Below are 21371 nucleotides of genomic sequence, written 5' to 3'. Positions count from 1 at the left end.
GATCCACGACTCTGCCAGGTCTGCCAGATTGTGGTCTCTCGGTTGTGTTCAACGTACTAGTCTTTGCATGGCATAGACCCGATTGCGCCATCGCAACTTGAAGGATTGGAACCAGTCCCAGCTCCCATCTCACGTCAACCATCCACACCAAAGGTGGGTAGCGTGCGAATCTCAGTATGAAGACCTAGGTGAGTTACCCAATTTTGTATCCGCTTAAGGCAATTTATTCTCTTCATCGGCATAAGAACTATGTACCTGATTGACCTGCCGACGCGCCTGTGGACTTGCTGATGTCTCTGTTAATAATGCCTTTGTCTTTGAACTTTTTACCTCCTGGAAGCAGCGCAGACCTGCAGCCACGTGCCAGCTGAAGTGCATTCAACTGAAGAGCCTCAACATTGTCTGATTCTATACCGCCACTCCGGCTCAGTCGGTGTCATACTCAAGTACCCAAGCCTGGTTGACACGCCCGGACCACCACCAACTTTCAGGACCAAATACGCACCGGAGTCCCGCCATCGACAACCTCAGAAGGTCGGAGCAAACGCCTTATTTGACTATACAGTCAGTTGGGATCTCGACCGGATAGCACGTGCTATTACGCCTTTTGGACTATTCTTCTCTCATCCCCCGAGTGTGGCGGCTTTCTTGTCTCAATTGGTTGTCCTCTAGCACTTGCGCCAGCCTTGTCGGAGTGGTTGCAGAAAGAAGCAACTTGTGTTGGGCACTTTAAGCGAACTGCCATTGAATCTTGCAGTGAATGCAGAGTGGCGCTGCCTAAGTTGTTGTTTCAATCAAGCTTCCTTGTCGCCAGACAAGCTTCCTTGGGTCCTGGGCTGTTGTCGCTAGCAACACATATTGCCAGAGACTTGATTCGTTCAGGCGCCGCGCCCAGGAAACGTGTGGCCCCGGTCAGTTGAGTTGCCCCCAAGGTCGTATTTCCGAGGGTGTCGTTACATAAGTTGTGTGTTACTGCCCGTAAGATCACTCAGGCTTGGTTCTCCTTCACTCCCGTCTTCTCGGCTTGAAGTATCCGAAATTTAACCTTTGGAATACGCCAAGATGCCTACAAGGACAGAGATTGGCCATGGCCTAGCCAACTTCCTTGGTATCAAACTTGACGAACCCGAAACTTCTCGGGAAGAAGTTACCAGGGGCGAGTCTATCCTCTCCATGCAGACAACCGACTCTTTCTTCGAAGAACAACCTACCACGGCGGAATGGATATCAGATTTTACACCATCTGGCGAGGAAATCGTGAACTATGTGAAATCCCTTTTCCCATTCCTGTCATGGATAGGCTTTTACAACCTTCAGTGGCTGGCCGGAGATCTCGTTGCGGGTCAGTACAGCTTTTCCTGACCTTCCGAATTTATCACTTACAAAATTTAAGGCATCACGATCGGCGCCGTTGTAGTACCCCAAGGAATGGCATACGCAAAGCTGGCAAATCTACCTGTCCAGTTTGGTCTCTATTCCTCGTTCATGGGCGTTCTGATTTACTGGTTCTTCGCAACGTCTAAGGATATTACGATTGGTGTAAGTGTTCAGTACGAAGAGAATCCATGCAGTAAGCTGACTTTATCAAGCCTGTTGCTGTTATGTCCACTGTCACAGGAACGGTGGTTGCCAACGTCATTGATCAGTATCCCGAGTACGAGGATACGCCCTGGGTGATTGCCTCGGCCTTGGCCATCATTACTGGTGCCATCGTTCTCTTCATTGGCTTGATTCGTTGTGGGCGGATTGTCGAAATCATACCCCTTGTCTCACTCGCAGCCTTCATGACGGGTTCGGCCATCAGCATTGCTGCTGGTCAGGTTCCGACGATGATGGGCATCAGCGGATTTTCGACAAGAGACGAGACTTATAAGGTGATTATTAACACGTTGAAAAACCTGGGAAAGACGGACATGAATGCGGCCATGGGGCTAACGGCACTCACATTGCTCTACGTCATTCGCATCACTTGTAGCCAATTGGCGAAGCGTTACCCGAGCCACCAAAAGCTCTATTTCTTCATTTCTACGCTGAGGACCTCGTTCGTCATCCTGCTGTACACCATGATTAGCTGGCTCGTCAACATGTGGCGCAACGACGATCCCGCCTTTGCCATCCTTGGCCATGTGCCTCGAGGGTTCCAACATGCTGCCGTACCGGTAGTCAACGCGAAAATCATCAACGGTTTCATTAGTGACCTGCCAGCCTCCGTCATTGTGCTCCTGATTGAGCATATCGCCATTTCCAAGTCGTTCGGCCGAGTCAACAACTATATCATCAACCCGTCGCAAGAGATGGTTGCTATTGGCGTAACTAATCTCCTCGGACCTTTCTTAGGTGGTTATCCGTCGACAGGTTCTTTCAGCCGGACTGCCATTAAGTCTAAGGCTGGAGTCCGTACCCCCTTTGCAGGTGTCATCACGGCGGTTGTGGTTCTTCTCGCCATCTACGCCCTACCAGCAGTCTTCTTTTACATCCCAGGGGCATCCCTGGCAGCTGTCATCATTCACGCTGTCGGCGATCTAATCACGCCTCCCAACACGCTGTACAAGTTCTGGCGGGTATCACCGATCGAGGTTTTTATCTACTTCGTGGGTGTCTTCGTCACCGTATTCTCGTCCATCGAAAACGGAATCTACTGTACGATCGCTATCTCATTTGGCGTCTTCCTTATCCGACTTCTGACAACCAAGGGGCGATTCCTTGGAAGGGTCCAAGTCCACTCGATTTTGGGTGACACTGTCATTGGTAACGATAACAAACCCGCCGATAATTATGGCACATTCAACAGTTCGCAAACAAACTCGCAACCAAACTTGGACACAAACAGCGCCGATATGGCCTTATACCCTTCGACACGAAATGTCTTTATTCCCATCAGCCACGACGATGGCTCGAACCCGGAAGTCCGCATTGCGAACCCGTATCCGGGTATCTTCATCTACCGATTCTCCGAAGGGTTCAACTACCCAAACGCAAACCATACGCTCGAATTTCTAACCGGCCACATCTTCGCAAACACGCGGCGTACCAAACTGGATTCCTACCCGCGACCCGGCGATCGGCCCTGGAACGACCCAGGCCCCAAGAAGGGCCAGGAACTGCGCGATGACCTGCCTCCCCTCAAGGCCATCATCCTCGACTTCAGTTCCGTCAACAACGTTGATATCACATCCGTGCAGCAGCTGATCGACGTGCGCAACCAGCTTGATCGCTACACGTTCCCTGAGGTAGTGGACTGGCACTTCGCCTGCATCAGCAATCGCTGGACTAAGCGCGCCCTCGTCTCCGCCGGCTTCGGCTACCCGACTGCACGCGCCGACGGCCTGCAACACCGCTGGCGATCCATCTTCAGCGTCGCCGAAATCGGTGGGAGCAGCTCCGCGGCGGCGGCCGCGGAGCAGGAGGCAAACGAGAAGGAGTTGCACATCAGCACGGGCGGCGCCGTCGATGTCAATGCCATGGAGCGGGGCAATGCATCGTCGAGCGGATCGGCTTCGATCAGGCGGGATAAGACCACTGAAGAAAACGAGATCAGCCGGAGCCGGACTGTCAGGAAGGTTGCCGTCCATGGGTTGAACAGGCCGCTGTTCCATATCGACCTTACGAGTGCGCTGCAGAGCGCTATAGCAAATGTGCAGGCGCGGGCCGAGGCCGAGGTCTGAAGGGGCGTGGTATAAATACCGAGCGGGAGTGAGGTCGTTATTCAAGTATATATATTTCGGGGTTATGGAAGCCGGGTCGCACTTGGGTGTCTCTCCAGACTTTGAGGCACGGGTGTAGAAGTCGCTTTACATACCCTTGCAGGAGCTGTGTACCATTAACATGAGCAGCAATTTTATGTCATGGGGAATCCATCGTGATATGATTTGTGACGCGAATGTTACTCAACTAAAGTGCTTAAAGTAACTTGAGCATTGGCACAGATCGCCTCAATTGATTCAGTAAGGTCAACCTGAGAACCATTTCTCCTCAGTCGTCAGTTTTTAATGAACTGCACGAATTAATATTACACTAACTTATATGCAAACAAGTTTTAGCGTAATCAACCTGCGCCTTCAGCACGATGAAATTGCATTTTCTCGATCACAATGTGTATGTCATGATATGATATACTTGGGAAGAACTCTACTGTAACCGAGGAACCTCGTGGTAGCTGTACTGAAATGCCTTCGACTCTAGTTGATTTCAATTTCTGGCGACTAGTAGTGATCTCTGGTGCCAACAGAAGCGGTTGCGTGTGTGTCTACAAAGCCTCCGCCGCATGTAGTCGAGCCCTAGAGACACGTGGTACTCATGGCTCGTGCCTATTTGGGAAGCGATCGAGGTATTATAACTGAGGCTTAGCTTCTAGTGGGACTTGGCTTTTTTGAGCCCGCGGTTGGGTCATCGTTGCTAAATATCGTTGCAGCTGGCTTATGTTCTTGTTCTTGAGCTGAGTAGGGCTTGCTGGTACTCATACATCTGTGTGTAGGGGTGGATGCTGGTGTCAGTACGAACCGGCATAGAGAAGATGCAAGAATGGGCGAAAGCTAGATCCCCATATTGCACAATCTTCACCGCAAGGAGATAAACACATCGAAGTTGATGTCCTTATGGTAGACAAAAAAAAGGTTGTGTAATCTGTTCTGTGAAAGTAGTGTCCTAATCCCATTTCCCCCCAATTACGGTATCATTTTCTAGGTGCTGTTCTGTGTGGTTGACAGGTGGGCCTGATAATCTCGGGATAAGAAAGGTAGTCAAACGAGTGACAACAAGAAGAGAAAATTCTCGGGAAATTGTCATAAGGAGAGAATATCGACAACAGAAGTAAACCATGTCCTAACCCTCCACCCTACACGGCGAATACCAGCTTCTGTGGATAGGGCATTTCCCGATTAAGACCATCATGTCCAAGCTCCTTACTTCATCCGTTTCGCGCTCCTATCTTGGCCTCCGCCTTGGCGCTTCGAACCAGAGGTATTGGCACCCGAACTCCGCGACCGTTTGATGTGATTGGCTAGCTTGTCGACATAGGTGACGGGAGGGCCATGCTTGCTGATTTCGCCTAGAACCTGTTCTAGGTTTCCAATAAGCTGACTGAATGCGTTGGGTGGCATATCTTTGAAAACGTTGAGCACGAAGTCCCTATCCTTGTCGCCGATCAATCTGAAGAACAGGTTTCGCTGTGCCTTGGCTTGACTTTGCGGACCGACATCTCTGTTGCGCACAGCAACTCCCTCGAGAATATGGACTAGAACGCGAGCAGCTCCTCGATACTTCCAGTCAGCCAATGCCCGGATCGCATGTGCGACAATGGTGTGCACCTGGTTCATGATGAGCACCAGGTGGTTCGAACACCACACGGCATTCTTGGGCTTGGCTGACGCCCACTGTGATTCGTCTTGGGCGTACGCGTCGAAGCACTTAAAGGCAGCGTCTGCTCGTTGCTGGAGTCTCCTGAAGGGATTGTTCACAAGCTCGTCGGTTCTCATGGAGGAGAGGAAATAGTGGAAGAATTCGTTGTTGCGCAGCAGCATTCGAAAAATGGTGCCTTCGAGGTCCCGCCTCTTGATGACCTTCTGGTTCATCCGGGGATTGTGGAAGAGATCAGGGCGGTATTCGTCAATGGGAGTTGAGTTGAGGGAAGCCAGGATCTCGCGGACTTCCTGTACTCGTCGAGGATTGGGACGTGTACGGCCCGTCATTGAGGATACCTGGGAGTGAAGAGATTCGGCCAGGACGTCGAGGTGGAAGTCAGAAATCGCATCGTAAGGTCTGCCGAGTTCCGCCGCATACCCGCCGGTGGTCAGTGTCAGGGGCTCGCCATCATCATCCAAGACTTGCTTCGACACCTGGTCGAATAGCCACAGGATGTGCCTGCACGTGGGTTTTTCATCACAGGAGCAATCCGGAGTGGGAAACTGGCTCTTCTCCGTGCCCGTCCTGATGGTGTAGTCGACTAATTCAGTAACTTCGAAGATCATCATGGCCTGGTCTCCGCCTCTTGACACGCAGTCCTGTAGCACCAGTTGCGTTGGCGAGTCCAGGGCGTCCTTGACTTCCTGTCTAGCATGTGCGTCAAGCCGCTCAAGAGAATAAGTAAGCTTCGAAGGGAATACCAAGCGTCCTGTGCGCTCGTCATAGACGGATTCGCTGGAGTCACTGTCCGACTCAGCGCTCGAGTCCTGCTCGACGCGGCTTTGGAGCCGAGTGGTTGGAGGCATGCTTCCGAGAGAAAGTCTGCTGAAATGTTCGGTAGGGGGTGGTGGAGGAGGCATTAGGGAATAAGTGAATGTAACGAAACGGCACAGATGAAGAAGGATTCTTCAGCATCTTGGAGGATTCAACCCGAGGGGTTATATAGACCAATGTGAAGATGCAGGCAGGCATATAAAAAAGACAACACGGTATTCTCGAGGCGAGGAAAGGGGCCCACCAGGATGACCGCTTGGTATGCTGTTGGCGCAGAGAGCTACCTACATTGGTTCTGTTGGGGGAACATACAGGTCACGTCGCATGACGGCACAAGTCGACGGCGAGGAAAGGGTTGCAGTCTTTTGGACTGCATCTTACCAACTCCTTAACACGTAGGGAGCAAACAGAAACACGCTGTTTCGGAAATGCCTGAGAACTCCCAAGACAGCCTGACGAATCCCAGGCCCAGAATCGGGGGGGGTGATGAGGGAGAGGAGCACCAACACTCATCATCCAACGGGTACCCGTTGCCTGCCCGCAACGAGGTACCCAATTTCCAGCACTGTTAAACGATTGTTAGCCAGCTTGTAGTGCCGACAGATGGATAGGGATTTCGGACGTAGACGACGACCATGAAGCACGATGAAGCCGGCAGCCTTGGTGGAGCTCTGGATAATGGAAAGTGACGACGGACGAGGTCAAATTGCACAGGAAAAGGCTAGCGTTGCAGACAAGTCAGGTTGGCAGCGACCCTCAGCCACGTTGGCAGGGGTTCTATGATTCGTCAATAAGCGGTGACGGCCATTCCATCGCGGCAAACCGACTTTGGGAACGGACCAACACCCATATTTTGTTCCGTTTCTGCCTTAACAGGCGAGCATATAAAAGTCGGTGGACCGGCCCCCGATGCGACCGTTGGTCATTTAAACCCATTTCCCTTGTATGGCCGCCAGATATGGCCCCCAAGCCTACCAAAGCCCCAACCGGCCACTTAACGCGACCGCCTGCCCCGGTCAGAGCGGCCTGTTATCGCGGCCCGCAAGGCTTTCATATCTACATCGGGTCGTCGGCCATTTCGAGAGGGCTCCCATATCGGACAATATCCACCAAGACCTCCATGGCTAAGGCATTCGAGGTCGCTCCATAGCTGACCCGGGCTTTTGCATTGAGTCAGTGTCAAGTGACTTGGCCAGCTGTTGGCCCAAAGGGACATTTTGCAGGCGGGTTTCTCTTCCATTAGCCCGCGGGCGCAAGCGCAATCCAGCTACAAATCTCCAGTTTAGTCTACAGGCAGGTAAGTGGGCAAACAGTATCAATCGACCGCAGACTGGATACCACTCACGTCCAACAGATTAGCTCGTGCAAGGACAGAAAAGAAAAGACTCACTTCGGCTTGAGCACTGCCGCAAGGTAGTAGTGTCATTGTTCGATGGCACCCGGGGTCGTCAGGCAACAGCTATGAAACCGCACGGTTTTCTCCATGTGAAATGGTCGTTGCCTCACCCGGAATAGCCTGCAGCATCGACCTAGGCGAAGTTCGGCCCGGTGTCGTCATTTCCCTACTCTTGGGTGATCGGCGGCATAGGGGTTGTGTCACGCTGTCGGCTGTGCCGTTGCGGGACTGCTTTACCTACTACTTCATCGCGGAACCTGTCCCCACCTAGTGGATATTCTAGAAGGTTATCGAACCCTGCGGCTGGAGTCAAGTATAGCCTCCTATCATAGGTGCTGCCTGGCACATCTGCAGAGCATGGTGGGGCCTGCTCGCAGTCTCTTCTGTTCGATCTCTATGGCTCCTTGACCGAGGAAGCCCCTGGACCACCGACCTCCTCAAGGGTCGACTTTTCTGTCATCTTTCATAGAGTCCAACCATACCTTCTGGTTGCATTCTAGGCAGCCGAGCTTGTCGGATCATCAGATAATGTCGCCGTGCGTCAAGTCCAGTGTGACAATGAAGCAACAATGCCAGCAGATCCTGATCCATTCTTAACGTGACGGTCCTTCCAGAAGCACACTTGCGTAAAGCATATGCACGGGAGCAGGGCAGACGAAACGGTGAGTCTTTTATGGCATGGGCAGGGACATACATGGGCTAGGTTGAAGGTCATCTGACCTTGACGGGGAGCAACTAAAGCACAGCCCCAGATTGGGTGACTGGAGGAAGGCAGTCGTAGTCCTCGCCGTACGGTGGCCTCTTCGCGGTATGCCTGTACCATTTTCTACATTTGAGAGCTCTGGCAACGTATTGGGCACAAGTTCCTCTTCTTCCACGTATGGATTGTAGAGGGGACTATGACTCTGCATCTCCCTTTTGCTTGAGGTGTTGTCGCGCAACTCCTTAGTGACGAATGGCATTGGTGAACATGAAAGATGTGGGTATCGACGAAAGGTTTGCCTGTCGAGCTCGGGTCAGGACTTCATCTGGCTGTGTACTACCATTGGTGTGGTTGTGCGGCAGGTCTGACGGCCGGCGGCCTTGGGTTGAAAGACCACGGAGAGCGACCTGGGCTTGCTCTCCCTTGACAGTTCCTTTGATATTTACCGAAAAAGACAAATACAAGCAAATGGAAAATGAAGTCGTGTCACTGCTGTGGCAGTGGTACTCACGTCTGTTGGGAAGCTCGTCGTCGTCGGCCATAAGGAGCATGATATAAGGAAACTGGCAAGTGGCTCAGACTGGGAAGTGCGGGAGAAAACAACGCTGTTGGGCGATGTGGCGTGATGGGAATTGCGAGGAACTTGCAGTTGCGTACTGAGTATTTCTGGAGGATGAGTTGGGCTATACTGGATGCTGGGGGTGGCAATATCGTGAGATGTTGCAAGTAAAGGCAGACGGGCAGACTAGCGGGTACTATTTGTTATCGTAACCTGCCATTTCTCTGCATGCTACAAACCCATCATGGTGCCTCGCCGCCTTCCAACCTTCCGCTTTGGCTATGATGGCCAGGGCAGACCTGTAGCATTTTCGAATATTCCTGCTGCTTCCCCCTCCTCACTCCTCCTTCGGCCAGGGTGATCATACCTCGTACGCAGTGGACATAGGAAATTGGATTACCGGTATCGCCTATTCCACACTCTCTTTCTTTATGCCGTTGATTTCACCATCCACTTGCCTCGGCTTCGCTCAAGTCTCCACAGCCTCCATTTTTATAGTTTATGGTCAATGTCAAACTTGCCTAGAACCTCTTGGTCTATTCCTGTCGAGGCTTAAAGACCCGAGACTCAAAAAGCGGGTGTACTGCTTGCCAGCATCTTTCTCGATGACGTCCTCAACAAAGAGTTGCCTTTAGCTCTTCTTGGTCAGGACGAGGCACTAGGGAGGGAGGATATGGCTTTCCAAAACTTCTCAAGCCAACGCGGATCTAGCGGAGGGGCCATTTCTTATTCTTCCCTATCTTAAGGGTTAGCGACGGAACAATATGTGACGAGTGCAAGTGTTAGGTGAAAGGAGATCTGGATGAAGCGGATGGATGCTGGTTTTGCCTCAATCCTCCTTGCATATGTAGAATATCTCGGTCGGCTTCGAAAGCAATCATGTCCTGCCGTTCAACAGCACCCATAGGCATGGTATTCGGGCAGCACCCCGGCTTTTTCAGTGTCTCCTCCGGTATTGGACATATATTGATTGGTATTGCTCGACATCTACATAGCATTGGGTCACACATAAGTCCTTCACTTTGAGGGAAAAAGAGCTTGCCAGCTGTCTTGATCGAGGATATATGCATTACCGAAACCAAATGAATTAGTTCCCAAACGCATCCTGCCTGATTTTCACCATGGTTGTTGGCCTATTGATGTTGGGATTGCAGCGTCTTCAACGCCGCTAATGCTTCCCTTATAGATGGGCGAGAGTAGAAGTTCTCGTCCCATTCTCCTTTGGCCTTGCGCTCTTCTCGCATCGCCAAAAAGTCCTCGGCCACCTGCAACTCTGACACCCAGAATCTCCTTGCAGCATTCTTCACATCCTCAGGTCCTTGGTCCTGGAGATCTCTGTCCCGTAGTACCAGACGACTACCCTGTCTCGTAATGATACCGCTGAGTGTGTCCCTTCTTCCTCGAGTACAGCGATCGATCAATAATCTCAGCGCAGGCGGCGTCCTCTGGAATTCCGGAAATTCGAGGTCAGACTCCCACCGGTACGACTGCCACACTGCTGCCTTTTGCGGACCGCTGACTCCTTCGAACAGGCACCAGAGCACCCTGCCCAGCATGTAAACCTCGGCGGCCTCCTGTTCGCGAGCACTGAGAGCCAACCATGTCACATTGTAGCCGTTCGTGGCATTGGTGTATTTCTCTGTCAGCAATTCCTCGAAATGGGGATTCAGGCGTCTGAGTATCCCATTGTACTTCTCGTGTATCTCGTCTGACATATCTTCGTCTGTAGCTATGAGACGGATATACTCGATAGCATTGACTTCGGGTGCTGCGAACTCGCACCATACCCCTCTTTGCTCGAAATCCACCATCACGATATCCGAGTTTTCGGATAGGACAATGTTGTCGAGGCGGAGGTCGGGGTAATAAGTCTGGCTGGTGACTCGAAGGTGGTCCAGGGCAGTAGCGAGCTGAACCGACCACTTGAACTGGTCCGAGGACTTGAGCTGGCCGTGGATCCGAAGTTGAGGCAGATGGTCACGTAGACTGCCTTTCGAATGGAAGAAAGTGGTGAAGCCGACAATGGCCTTCTTGCCTCCAAACTTGCATGTCTTCATCACAACATGGACGGGACGGGCGATGACATGGGAATGCGGTGTTAACGTGCAGAGTACCTTTAACTCGTGGTAGAGGTACTTGGGCCCGCTTGTTAGAGCCTTGAAAATAAATAACTCTCCACGAATACGGACCAAGCAGACGCTGTCGTGGAGGATGCCAATGACCTGAATCTCATAGAAGTCGATGACGTCAGGAAACACGAAGTCTGGCCCCCAAAGATGCTTGAGCCCAGAGACTGACGTCAATTGACGTTCCAAGTTGTGATTCAGTCCAACCCTGACCTGTATGTTCCGGATGTCAAGTGAGAGATTCTCGAAGACCAGGCGTGTTCCAAAGGGCACGTCTTGGTAGAAGTCCTTGAACGCTGCAAGGTCCTTGAATTCCGTGGCGACCCATAAATGTAGCGTTCGGATTATGTGACGAGTGATTGCCAGCCTAGATAGCCTTACAGCATCTTTAACATGGAAGGCGACGTCGAGATCCAGCTGTTGTTGGATGACTCGCGGTTGATCTGCTGGGATGAACACGTCCATCCGCGTTGGAGGAACGGCGGAGAGGAAGAGCGGTAGAGCATAGTACTGGGTCCCCAAGCCAGTGCTACCATCGATCCGCCACAGAGGCATCTGGGGAAGATCGAGACTGTCGATCCTGTTCTTTGGGTTCAACAATGAATCGTCCCATGACGGGGCATGGTCTGCCCCTAGGTCCTGTGGGTCATGCTGCGGTGTAAAGGCTGCGGTGGGATGAACGACCTCCTGAATGGCCTCGGTGCACAAGTCCATCTCAGCGCTGCGCGGAAATGAGTCCTCCAAGTTGAGATTGGCTTGCAAAAAGAAATGGAAGCCTTATGAAAACGTCTTGGGAGTGTTGGCGACGCTGTCACGAAGCTGCCATGAAGAGGGTCGTTCCTGCCAATCTTGGTACCATCACGATATCCTCACGGGACCGCCACCCCCAAACGCCTCTGGTGGGTAAAGCTGCCTTTCCACTAGGCGACCGACGGGCGGCTGCAGATGAGGTATTCCAAAGGCTCACCGGCCACGGGCATCGACTGGTAGGACACTCGTAAATCCCCTCCCCGAGGTCGCTTGCAACAGCAGATTTTTGAAGTGGACCCGGTGAGAAAGGTCAGAAACAACTTCAGAACACAGGCAACTGCGCAAGTTCCACCCAAAATACCTTAACCTGCCAAGTTTCTGGAGCCCGACTTGTCGATTCCCATTTTTCAAGACTGCCTTCTGCCTTCTTTTGCGAGCAGCCGCGCTGCGGGCTTCAGACCGATCGGGTTGGAATTGCAGCCGGTGGTGGTTTAAAGCCGATAATTGACCACTGAGACGTGGCTTTGTGGAGCATTTTAGCTGACCGATATGCAGGCACCTGCAGCGGAACCCCGTCCGGAGCTAGATCTAGTAGCCGTTGATTGGCGGATCCAAAAACAGCAAGGGATAGTGGAAGCAATATTCGCTGTCATTGCAAGCCGCCAATTCTGTGCCGAGACTATTCCAGAGGCAGTTTGTCACTGAGACTGGTCACTCATCCGAGTCAAGCGCCACCAGTCCCGTGGGACGGTGTCAGTAGACGACACCGGCCGCACCCCGACATCAGGAACGCCATGGCATCATGACACCATGACACCATTTCGTCGTTAACGATGAGCAGGTCAACTTGATGAATCAACGTGGCCGGCGCCGTAGTCCTCACTTACTCGGACAATCAGCACAACCCATGCCGTCTTCATTCTGGTTCTGACGTTCATCCCGAAGCGGTCGGTGGGAAACCCCATCCACTGTAGGATGATGGATCGTCCATCAACGAGGGATTCTTGACTATGAGCGCGAAAGTAAGTCTTCGGTACGATTTCTGTCAGCCAACGGAACTTACTCGTTCAGGGTGAGGCATCGCAACCCTGGGGGGGATGGCTAAATTCAACGAGCACAGGTCAGGAAGTGGAGGCTTCTCCCCCCGTCGTCCTGGAAGGAAACCCTGAATCACTGACAGCTGGTATTCGGATTCAGTGTTCGGTAGCATCGGCCGTTGTTCCATGGTCGACTGGGGACGGAAACAGTTGTCCCAAAGATGGGCCGCCATTGGTAGCGCGAGGCTCTCCAAATAGTCAACTGGAGATCGCATGGTTGCAATGTACTTCAAAGCGTATTGCGCAGGTGATGTGCTCAGGAGCTGTTACTTGGATCGTTTGCCGGGCTCAAGCACATTTGCTAGTGTTCGTTAGAATCGGACTTCAAGAAGCTATTGGGGTGTGGAAGTATATGAGGCTCACCTTGCTCATTTCAAGGGCTTGAACGACGTCAGTGCCGCGAGCTTCTTGATATGTACTCCTGGCTCCGAATGGCAATGAATTACAGACCAGGATGTTACGGCGATTCATCCGTCGGTCCAGGTCCAAATTTTGGAGACGTCAAACGATCGGGCAGACTCGCGGAAGCAGAAGCACCTAAGGCCTCAACAAGAGATGGTCGAGGTTGTCTTGCATCATAAGTCGTCGGCGGGAAGTACTAGTAGCTTTCGGCCGAGTAAGAAGGTACGTACGCCCACGTGGCCGCTCTTCAGTAATGTTCGGGTCGTGCCGCGCGGAATTTATGACATATCATCTCTCGAAGACGGCTGCAAGGCGTGAGACCAAGTTGTCCTCGATTTGGGATATCCATCCATCATAACCATATGTATTGTCCTCACGCCGCCCTCCAGGAGACGCAACGTGGGGGCGCGCAGTAGACCTTCTGCCTTGACCGCGCCTTGTCCCCGAAAACAATGGAGGTCGAGGTTCGCGACCTGGCATGACGACTGCATCTGCAGGTTAGAAATGACGACGTCCGTTGCACTTTAGCATTCATTCGCATATCCGTAAACATCGCTCAAGTGAATGATGGTTTTGAGACGCACGCATGCAAAGTCCACTCGTGTTGAAGACTGGGCGTAAGAAGGCCCAATCATCAATTCGACGTTAGGAGGTAAGCTGGCAAGTCGCGTCTGGCGTGTACCTAAAGTCGGCGGATTCCAAACTAACTTAATGCGCCTTAGTTGCTCCACATTGAGGCCAACAGAAAAGGTACCACCATCACGAGATCCAACATACCCCCCCCCCCAAAGACAAACCATTATCACACGGGTAGGTTGGCTGTATTCGCATGCAAGTTTTCCTTTGGCCGCTGATTGGAAGCCACCCGATTCGAGAATTTGGTACGGAGTCAAGGTCCGAACGAGAGGTTGGACCAGAGTATGGGCCAGAGTTCACGAAAGCGCGCCCTGAAGGGCCCTCTCTCCGCTTCCCCATCACTTGTCGCGAATACATGTCGTTCCACAGTACGTGGGGTGCTCGCTAGTTGAAGCACACTTACTGGTATCAGATCATGAAAATTGCTGCCAAGGTATGACTTCTTACTCATTAACCTAGGTAGCTTGCATACCATCAGTGGCTGATGTCGCTCACCGGCTGCAACAGGGCTATTAAAGGTTGCTGGGAGCTTGATGTTTCATTACTTTTCAAACTTTTGGTTGGAAGACTAGCCGTGATACGGGGTTCGGTGAGACAGGGACCCCGCAAGGTACCATGTCCTGTCCTGGATAGCGGTCGAATACAGCTTCAATATCTGACTCGGGCGACCGGTCAACGCTGGCGAATACAGTGCGTTTTCATGGTTGGCTGGTCGCACGGCCGTGAAACTATGAGGTTGGAGAGGCCCAATCGCGGAGTACCGTTTAGAGCAAGAGCATTTGATCGTCACCATAAACAGAAAGCATCACAGATTAGGTAGCTCGGTGGCAGTAGTAAGGTACCGTTTTGTGTCAGTCGCCAAGTTCACAAAGGCGAGGTATAATAAACCTGCTAGAAGCTGATATATGGTGATCTCTAGCCTGCATTCGAATCAGAACTCTTCCTGCCCGAAGAATGGTTTTGTATTTGCTGTTATTATATTCACCTACCATATACATATATAGTCAGCTGGTGCCCTCTAATTCAGCGGGAGCTAAAATAAGTGGTTCGAACACTAGGTTTCAAAAGTTACGGTACCTGGTACTCCTAGCTACAATTATATAGTGGTATGCGTCGAGGCTCCCGCTTTCAGATATGGCCTGCCTCCAGGCAGCTCTTTCTACTTTTCAGGTTAAGCCCATCAAACAGGGGTGAATTGCGTAACATGTCGCGATTTCCGTAAAAACCTGTAACTTCCTCTGGTCATTTTCGATTGTTTCCGAGTCTATTTCAACGTCCAACAAGCAAGCACGCAGCAACACCGGGAACAGCGCTGACCTGGCCTGGCAATCAACGGGCCGTGAAATTCTCTTGGACTTGGGCACGGCTATCACAAAGCAAGAAATCTGCACGATCAGTCCCGAGTCCCACCGTCGATTCCTGGTCCTGCATTGTCCACGCCAGCAACCCTGTCGCCATGCGCCCCCCAAAGACACAAAACACTTCCGCCAGATTCGTAGACCCATGCGTCAGAATTGGTATGCCAAACATGCCTCGAACACATGTAATGCTGATAGCATGCCGTCGTTTTCTCATGTGATGTCATCGGTTGCTGAAAATCTGGGGGCCTGCGCGCAAACAACAATATTGTGTTATCACCGTCACCGCCCCCCCACCGTCATGCATCAATTGGCAATTGCTTACGCTGATTGTGCTCTGCGGCTTGTGGCGTTTCATTCTGCACCTCGAGCCTGGTACAACGGGGGAACGGTTGAATGTAAAGAGGGTGTATAAGGTGGGCTGGCATGCCATCCACCAACCAGGGGAGGGCAAGGGCACAGTGTGTGCCCAACGGACCAACGACGCTTACCTCAGAGCACTCAACGTTGGTTTGTCGTTGATCACTTATGCAGTCGAGTTTTGACCAGTCGCAACAGCATGATGACAGATAACACGTACCAGGCTACCGTATTGAACAAGTGAATCAGTCGAAACGAAAAGAACGCCAAACAGGCGAGAATTCACTTGACAACCTGATATCGAGCCCGAGCCCGGTCCACCGGCCGCAAGAGCGTCCAGCACTTAGCTTGGCGGGTTACTCTGGACGTAATGGTCGAATACAGGGAAGCTCCTTGATCAGATCGTCCGTCGCCTTGTCGCCTTGTCGCCGTGCCGGCCCGATCTGGTACAAAGAACGAAAAATACGAGTACTTGGGCGGACTGCATTCTATCATGTGGCAGGAGATAGCGGGCAAATAGCTCCCGATCGGCCATCTAGGCCAGCGAATGTCAAACCGGGGATGGGAATTCTGATGCCATCAATTGGCCTTGAAAGCGCACTGTGAGGTGTGCGCATGGGCTCCAAAAATTCCATGTCGGACCAGGACAACATGACGGACAACCGGGAGCCATGTCCGCAACATATGGTTCCAGTGCCGCGGGATGCCCAGTCGTAAGAGCTGCGGCACGGTACAGCTCAGGCCTCGGCTCCAAGTTTCAAAGTCGCAGGAGGTCAGTTGACCGCCTGCAAGCGTTGTGATTTGCTCGAGGCGCGGGCAGAGGTCGCCCAGGGAGCAGACCCAACTTTACCGACGCAGCCTGGTTGCAAGGATGGAAAACGCCCGTACCTCGCCTTTTAAGCGGATGCTGCAGGGCCTGTTCGCAATCTTGCTGCAAAGGCTGTGACGTGGGCAATTGATAACTGGTGAATTATAGGCCTAAGAACAACGTTGGAATCGCCGGCATAATAGTCTCAGCCAATTTGGCCCGTGTTCTTTTTCTCCCCCTTCTTTTTGTCGCACAAGCGGAGGCAAAACTCGTCTCCCCCATCCTGACCTCTTGAACCGGTGAAGCGATTTCCTCAGCGGCCTTGCGACGGACTTCTCTCACCGAACCACATCCATACCCTTCTCCAATCACACCGTGGCAGCACAAGCGTTCGTTTCTTTTTGACATCTCCCCTCGTTGGGCTTCCCGCTTTCTTCCTAGCCCGGCCTGGCCGCGATTCAGCCCCTTCTCTCAACATTGATTTCTACCCAGACTCCCTCCTCGCACATATTACTTCTGCGCGAACCCCCCCAGCAAGGGATCTCAATTGCGGCAATGACACTCGTGAGACGCTGAAGTGCGAGGCTCCAGTCAGACCGAGTGTCTTCATTCTGACCCCACCCCCTCCCCGAGGCGGGTGAGGCGCAACAATTGCTGCCGCGCTGCTCGTGCCTGCTGCTGCCGCTGCTGCTGCTTGTTCATAACCTTTGTACAAGTCGAGGCACGCCTAAGTACATGCCCTGCTTCGCGCTGTCCAACACACCCTTTATGTGGCAAGCAAAATGGTAAGATCTTCTGCCATTTTCCTGTTAGTCTTTGCGCTTGACGGCGGCTTATTGCATATTCAATGCTTGATGTACCGTGGATTGATTTGCATCTAGAATACACAACGTAGTCATGTCGAGGGTCTCAAAAGGCGCCGGCCCTATGGCCACGAAGACGCCCCTGCGGTGCCAGTGCCCCAGGGACATTCTATTTCCTCTGCATCTACCTCTTTTTGTCGTTCAGTAGGCTTCTCCGACCACGAGTTACAAATACTTGACAAGGCCGCCTCTATTCTTGGATGCTCGCCCTCCCAGCTTCTGGTCCTCGACCAAAACCCTAGCCGTCATCAGGTCTCGTCGTCGCCTGCTACTACTACATCGGATCCAGCTCCCAAGAGGCCGCGACTGAGCACAGATATTCCTCACATGTCGACGCAGGAAAAGTCGTCTCCTCCTGGCTCGTCCAGTCAGGAACGTCTCCGTCACGACCAAGACAGCGGCTTCTCTCTTGGGATCGACAGCTCGCGTCTAGCCAGTTGTTTTGCCAACTTTTCGTTCTGCCCTCCCTGTTCATCCTGTGATACCCAACCTCGAGGTTCGTGTCGAGTTACGCGGTCACTCATCTGAGACATACTAAACCACCGTATAGGATATACTGGCGTATCATCCGCCGCGACACCACTTGATTACGCTACGCGGCCACCAACATACTTCAACGATAAATCTCCGCCAGTTCAGAGCCAGCCCTGGACCGTGTCTCCAGAACAAGTCGATGTGTTTTCTTATGATGACTCTCCTGTTGCCTCGCAATTTGTGTCCGGCTTCCCGGTGCTCCAACCCGGCCAGCCCATGACAGTTCAGCCCAGCACGAGGAACGAGGGTATGGTCTATCCAGACACCTCGCCGCGACATAAATACGTAGGCCAGGCTGATGTACAGGACTACTCAGTCGCAAATCACGTGAGAAATTCATACGATGCTGGACATCCCCAATATGAAGGCCCTCCCCGGCATGTGCCAGGCTACAGGGCAAATTCCGGTGTCCTATCTCCAGGCGGTGACCGAGCACGCATGATGGCACAGTCTCGTAACCTAGACATGGTGCAATCGCACCAGCGAAACCAGCCTCCATCCAAGCGCGGCCCATTCAAGAGTAATGTTGAGCGGGAGCAGACGGCAGAAACGAGAAAAATTGGCTCGTGCATCCGCTGCCGAATGCAGCGAATTCGTGTAAGTGCGGTTGATGTTGATGTGGTTGTGGAATTGCCGAGACGTGGGGGATCCGATTCGAGAACTCACTGACTCTGCGATGCAGTGTGCCACCAACCCCGATGATAAGCTGGGCACATGTTTGACGTGCTCCAAGGTCTCCAACGGGAAAATTTGGCGTTTACCTTGTCTTCGGTACAAGATCACCGATGTGAAGCTTTTCAAGCCCGGCCAAGTCAAGGGCCATGAGTGGACGCGGAGGTGGACGGAGGGGATCGCGGATGACATATCACAATGGGCTTCGCCTCTGACGAAAAACGTTAGTGTAACGGAGGGGTGGACTCAGCCAGTGCTGCTTCGCGTCCGTCAATTTATCCCACAGGATGGCGATTCGCTCGAGAGGACATGGGTATACAATGGCACGAGAAGAAGCGTCACCATTCCTGCGTATGCAATCGTCAATATTGAGGAAGCCAAGACGACATACATACAGCACATCAACCAAGGGGTAAAGGAATGCTTGACCAAGATTCTGCAAAGCAAGGAAAAACTCATCGCATGGACGTATGGACTGGCGTTGAAGGCGGTGGCGGATGAGACGCTCGAGGGCAAGGAACGAGACCTCATCCGAAAAGTTTTGCAGCTGTGGGTGGCCATCCGGATGACAACAAAGTCGACCGTCATCGTGGGAGACGAGACGCTGGGCATGTCGAGGGACATCATGGACGACACCAGCCCGCTCAAGGGAGAGATCCCGCTGCCGCCGGTGATGGGTGCTCAGATCGAGCTCGTCCTGATCCATCAGATCCAAGCGAAACTGCGGAGGGAGGTGCTGGAGCACCTGCAGGTCATGATACAAGCTAACAATCATGCGACGTGGCTGACGACGTACCTCGTAATATTCATCCTCTTGCACAATGTGTCGCTGCTGTGTCAACACGACGCCGGCTATGCTCGAAAGCATGGGATCAAGGTGGGTTCAAGTACTCTTTTTTTCTTCTTCTCTTCCCTGCACTGTGTATTCGTAGACCCCATTTAGGTCTATTGAACATGTGCCCCATAAACGATGCGGGGCACATGCAGCTGGTTGCCGGGATGAGAGATTGAGCTGATCTGACTTTGACGGGCCAACAGGCACGTTTTGCGAGAGAAGACATGGTGCGCGAATACCAAATGGGTAAGACACAACTTTCCACTGTCCCGCCTGGGTGTGCTCAAGTGGAGCGATCTTGTGAGACGACTGAAGCACTAATCCGCCTCGGACAGGTGCCAACATCTTCCTGGCATACTTCCACTACGTCAACAAAGGTGAGGACGACGCAGATCCCAAGAATGGTCGCTGGTAGGGGATTGAGTATTAAGCGGCACGCACTAACATTAGACGAATAGGCATACATCCATTTTCTGCCGAGTGCAAGGAACAAGATTTGAAAACCCTTGCCAACTTGGACCAGAAGAAGGTGCAGGTTGTGCACACCACAAGGAGGGTAGTCCAAGAACAGAGTATGAGATTTGTTCCCTGCATCCGACCTTGCCGTTCAAGTCATGAGGACCCGCTACTAATACGCAATGAACCAACAGAGAAGCTGTGGGAGAAGGTCCGCCAGAGCAACGCTTACGAAAACGATTTCTATTTTATAAGTCAGATGTACGAGGAGAACTGGCTCCCCCAACCACTGATATAATCGGAACCAGAACGACCGGGGTGATTGGACGGATAGCGAAACGAGGTGAAATGGTACCTTGTGTGTAGTCGTATGTAGTTTTTTAGAGTTGATGTATGCAGATGCAGATGCATGCTGCGCTCCAGACAAGCTCCAAAGGACGGGCGGATAGCAGGACGCACATGCGGCACCACATTTCAACTTTTCGGAGCCTGTTTTTTTGGTGGTGAATTGTGCTATGGACAGAGTGGGTGCGATGGGCAGTCCATCGGATCGGCGGAGGCTGCACCCAAACCCCTGTTCCCGGTGCGACAAGGTTAGAGAGGAATCGATCAATCTTAGCCAAATGCACGTCTCCCGAACGAGACATAACGAATGGAGCTATTGGGGCCCAAGAAGCCAGAATTTGCTAGTGCCTGTCATGGCTGCTTGTCCACCCATCCCCCCTCTTCCACCCGCCTGTCCACCATCCTGGCAACCATTTCAGATGGTTGCGCGTCGTTAAAATTTGGTTGACATATTCCAGCACGCACATTTTTTCTTTTTTTGTGTTGCCATGTAAGTTGTGTAACGACGCATTGCGGGCCGGGCCTTCTAAATTGAAAAGGTCAAATGGCATCGACACGATTTGTTCGTCCCTCGGAGGACGGGACTACTCTGTCCGCCCGGCGCTGAGCACATTTCTCCTTGTCGATGCGTCTTTGAATTGGGCCAATATCGGGAGTCTGCGTATCGAGGGCCGGAGTTGTCTCCGGTGCCTCCGTTGCCCTCTCGTGTCTACGAGTACTGTGCTACGATGGGTGAACCATGATTGATGTACTTGTATCGGCCTGCCCAGGTGCACCATGCACGCAGCCTAGCTACATGATCTCTCTCAACTATCTCCCGGGGCCCCCAAGCAGGTAGCAGGTCGGTCAAGTTTGATCAAAGTCCACTGACAAGTAATAAGCCAAACAAACTGGACCCCTCGACCACTCGACCACTCGTGCGCACCCCCCCACCATCTCCGTTTCAATCGTCGTGCAGTCGGTGAGATCTCTATTTGGAGCCCATCGACGGACCTCGTTGCTGATCTCGACCCGACTGCAGCATCGTCACTACCTAGCCTATCCAAACGCTTGTTGTGTGGACTTGGGCTTTGCCTAGCTTGTGATCTCAAAACATCAGACATCAGACATCGCCAACACCCACACCCACACCCACACCCACATCCACACCCCCCCCCCCCGACGACCCAGTTCCCTGCCCTGTCCCGCTCGATGCGGCTCACGCTTTCAGATGGCCAAGGTAGGCAAGGCCCGGCCTTGTGCCGGGTAGGGAGCAGCTCGTAGGGATCTGTGTGTGCTAATAACGTTTGTTCCACAA

The 21371-nt window shown here is 52.5% G+C and overlaps 5 protein-coding genes across 5 annotated transcripts; 3 read left to right on the top strand and 2 right to left on the bottom strand.

Annotated features, from left to right (window-relative positions):
* Positions 1 to 602: 602 nt before the first annotated feature.
* Positions 603 to 4029, top strand: BCR38DRAFT_167894 (sulfate permease). The gene is made up of 3 exons (XM_040853826.1): positions 603 to 1342; positions 1394 to 1539; positions 1590 to 4029. Exons 1-3 carry the CDS (start codon positions 1063 to 1065, stop codon positions 3663 to 3665), a joined length of 2502 nt encoding a protein of 833 aa, XP_040716829.1. The 5' UTR covers positions 603 to 1062; the 3' UTR covers positions 3666 to 4029.
* Positions 4030 to 4901: 872 nt separating this feature from the next.
* On the bottom strand, positions 4902 to 6206 carry BCR38DRAFT_340316 (uncharacterized protein; the record flags this gene model as incomplete). Its single annotated transcript, XM_040855778.1, has 1 exon — positions 4902 to 6206. One exon carries the CDS (start codon positions 6204 to 6206, stop codon positions 4902 to 4904), a length of 1305 nt encoding a protein of 434 aa, XP_040716828.1.
* Positions 6207 to 9965: 3759 nt separating this feature from the next.
* Positions 9966 to 11672, bottom strand: BCR38DRAFT_338772 (uncharacterized protein; the record flags this gene model as incomplete). The annotated part of the gene is made up of 1 exon (XM_040855646.1): positions 9966 to 11672. The coding sequence occupies one exon, from the start codon at positions 11670 to 11672 to the stop codon at positions 9966 to 9968; it is 1707 nt and encodes a 568-aa protein (XP_040716827.1).
* A 2612-nt stretch (positions 11673 to 14284) lies between these two features.
* BCR38DRAFT_167797 (uncharacterized protein) lies at positions 14285 to 14766 on the top strand. The gene has a single exon (XM_040853825.1). The coding sequence runs from the start codon at positions 14328 to 14330 to the stop codon at positions 14661 to 14663; it is 336 nt and encodes a 111-aa protein (XP_040716826.1). The 5' UTR covers positions 14285 to 14327; the 3' UTR covers positions 14664 to 14766.
* A 2793-nt stretch (positions 14767 to 17559) lies between these two features.
* BCR38DRAFT_483535 (uncharacterized protein) lies at positions 17560 to 20027 on the top strand (the record flags this gene model as incomplete). The annotated part of the gene is made up of 7 exons (XM_040863637.1): positions 17560 to 17728; positions 17783 to 18363; positions 18449 to 19315; positions 19477 to 19519; positions 19609 to 19650; positions 19732 to 19845; positions 19924 to 20027. The coding sequence occupies 7 exons, from the start codon at positions 17560 to 17562 to the stop codon at positions 20025 to 20027; spliced, it is 1920 nt and encodes a 639-aa protein (XP_040716825.1).
* Positions 20028 to 21371: the final 1344 nt, after the last annotated feature.

Source organism: Pseudomassariella vexata (assembly GCF_002105095.1).
Source record: "Pseudomassariella vexata strain CBS 129021 chromosome Unknown BCR38scaffold_5, whole genome shotgun sequence".
Taxonomy (NCBI): Eukaryota; Fungi; Ascomycota; class Sordariomycetes; order Amphisphaeriales; family Pseudomassariaceae; genus Pseudomassariella; species Pseudomassariella vexata.
This window is presented reverse-complemented; position numbering and strand designations above follow the sequence as displayed.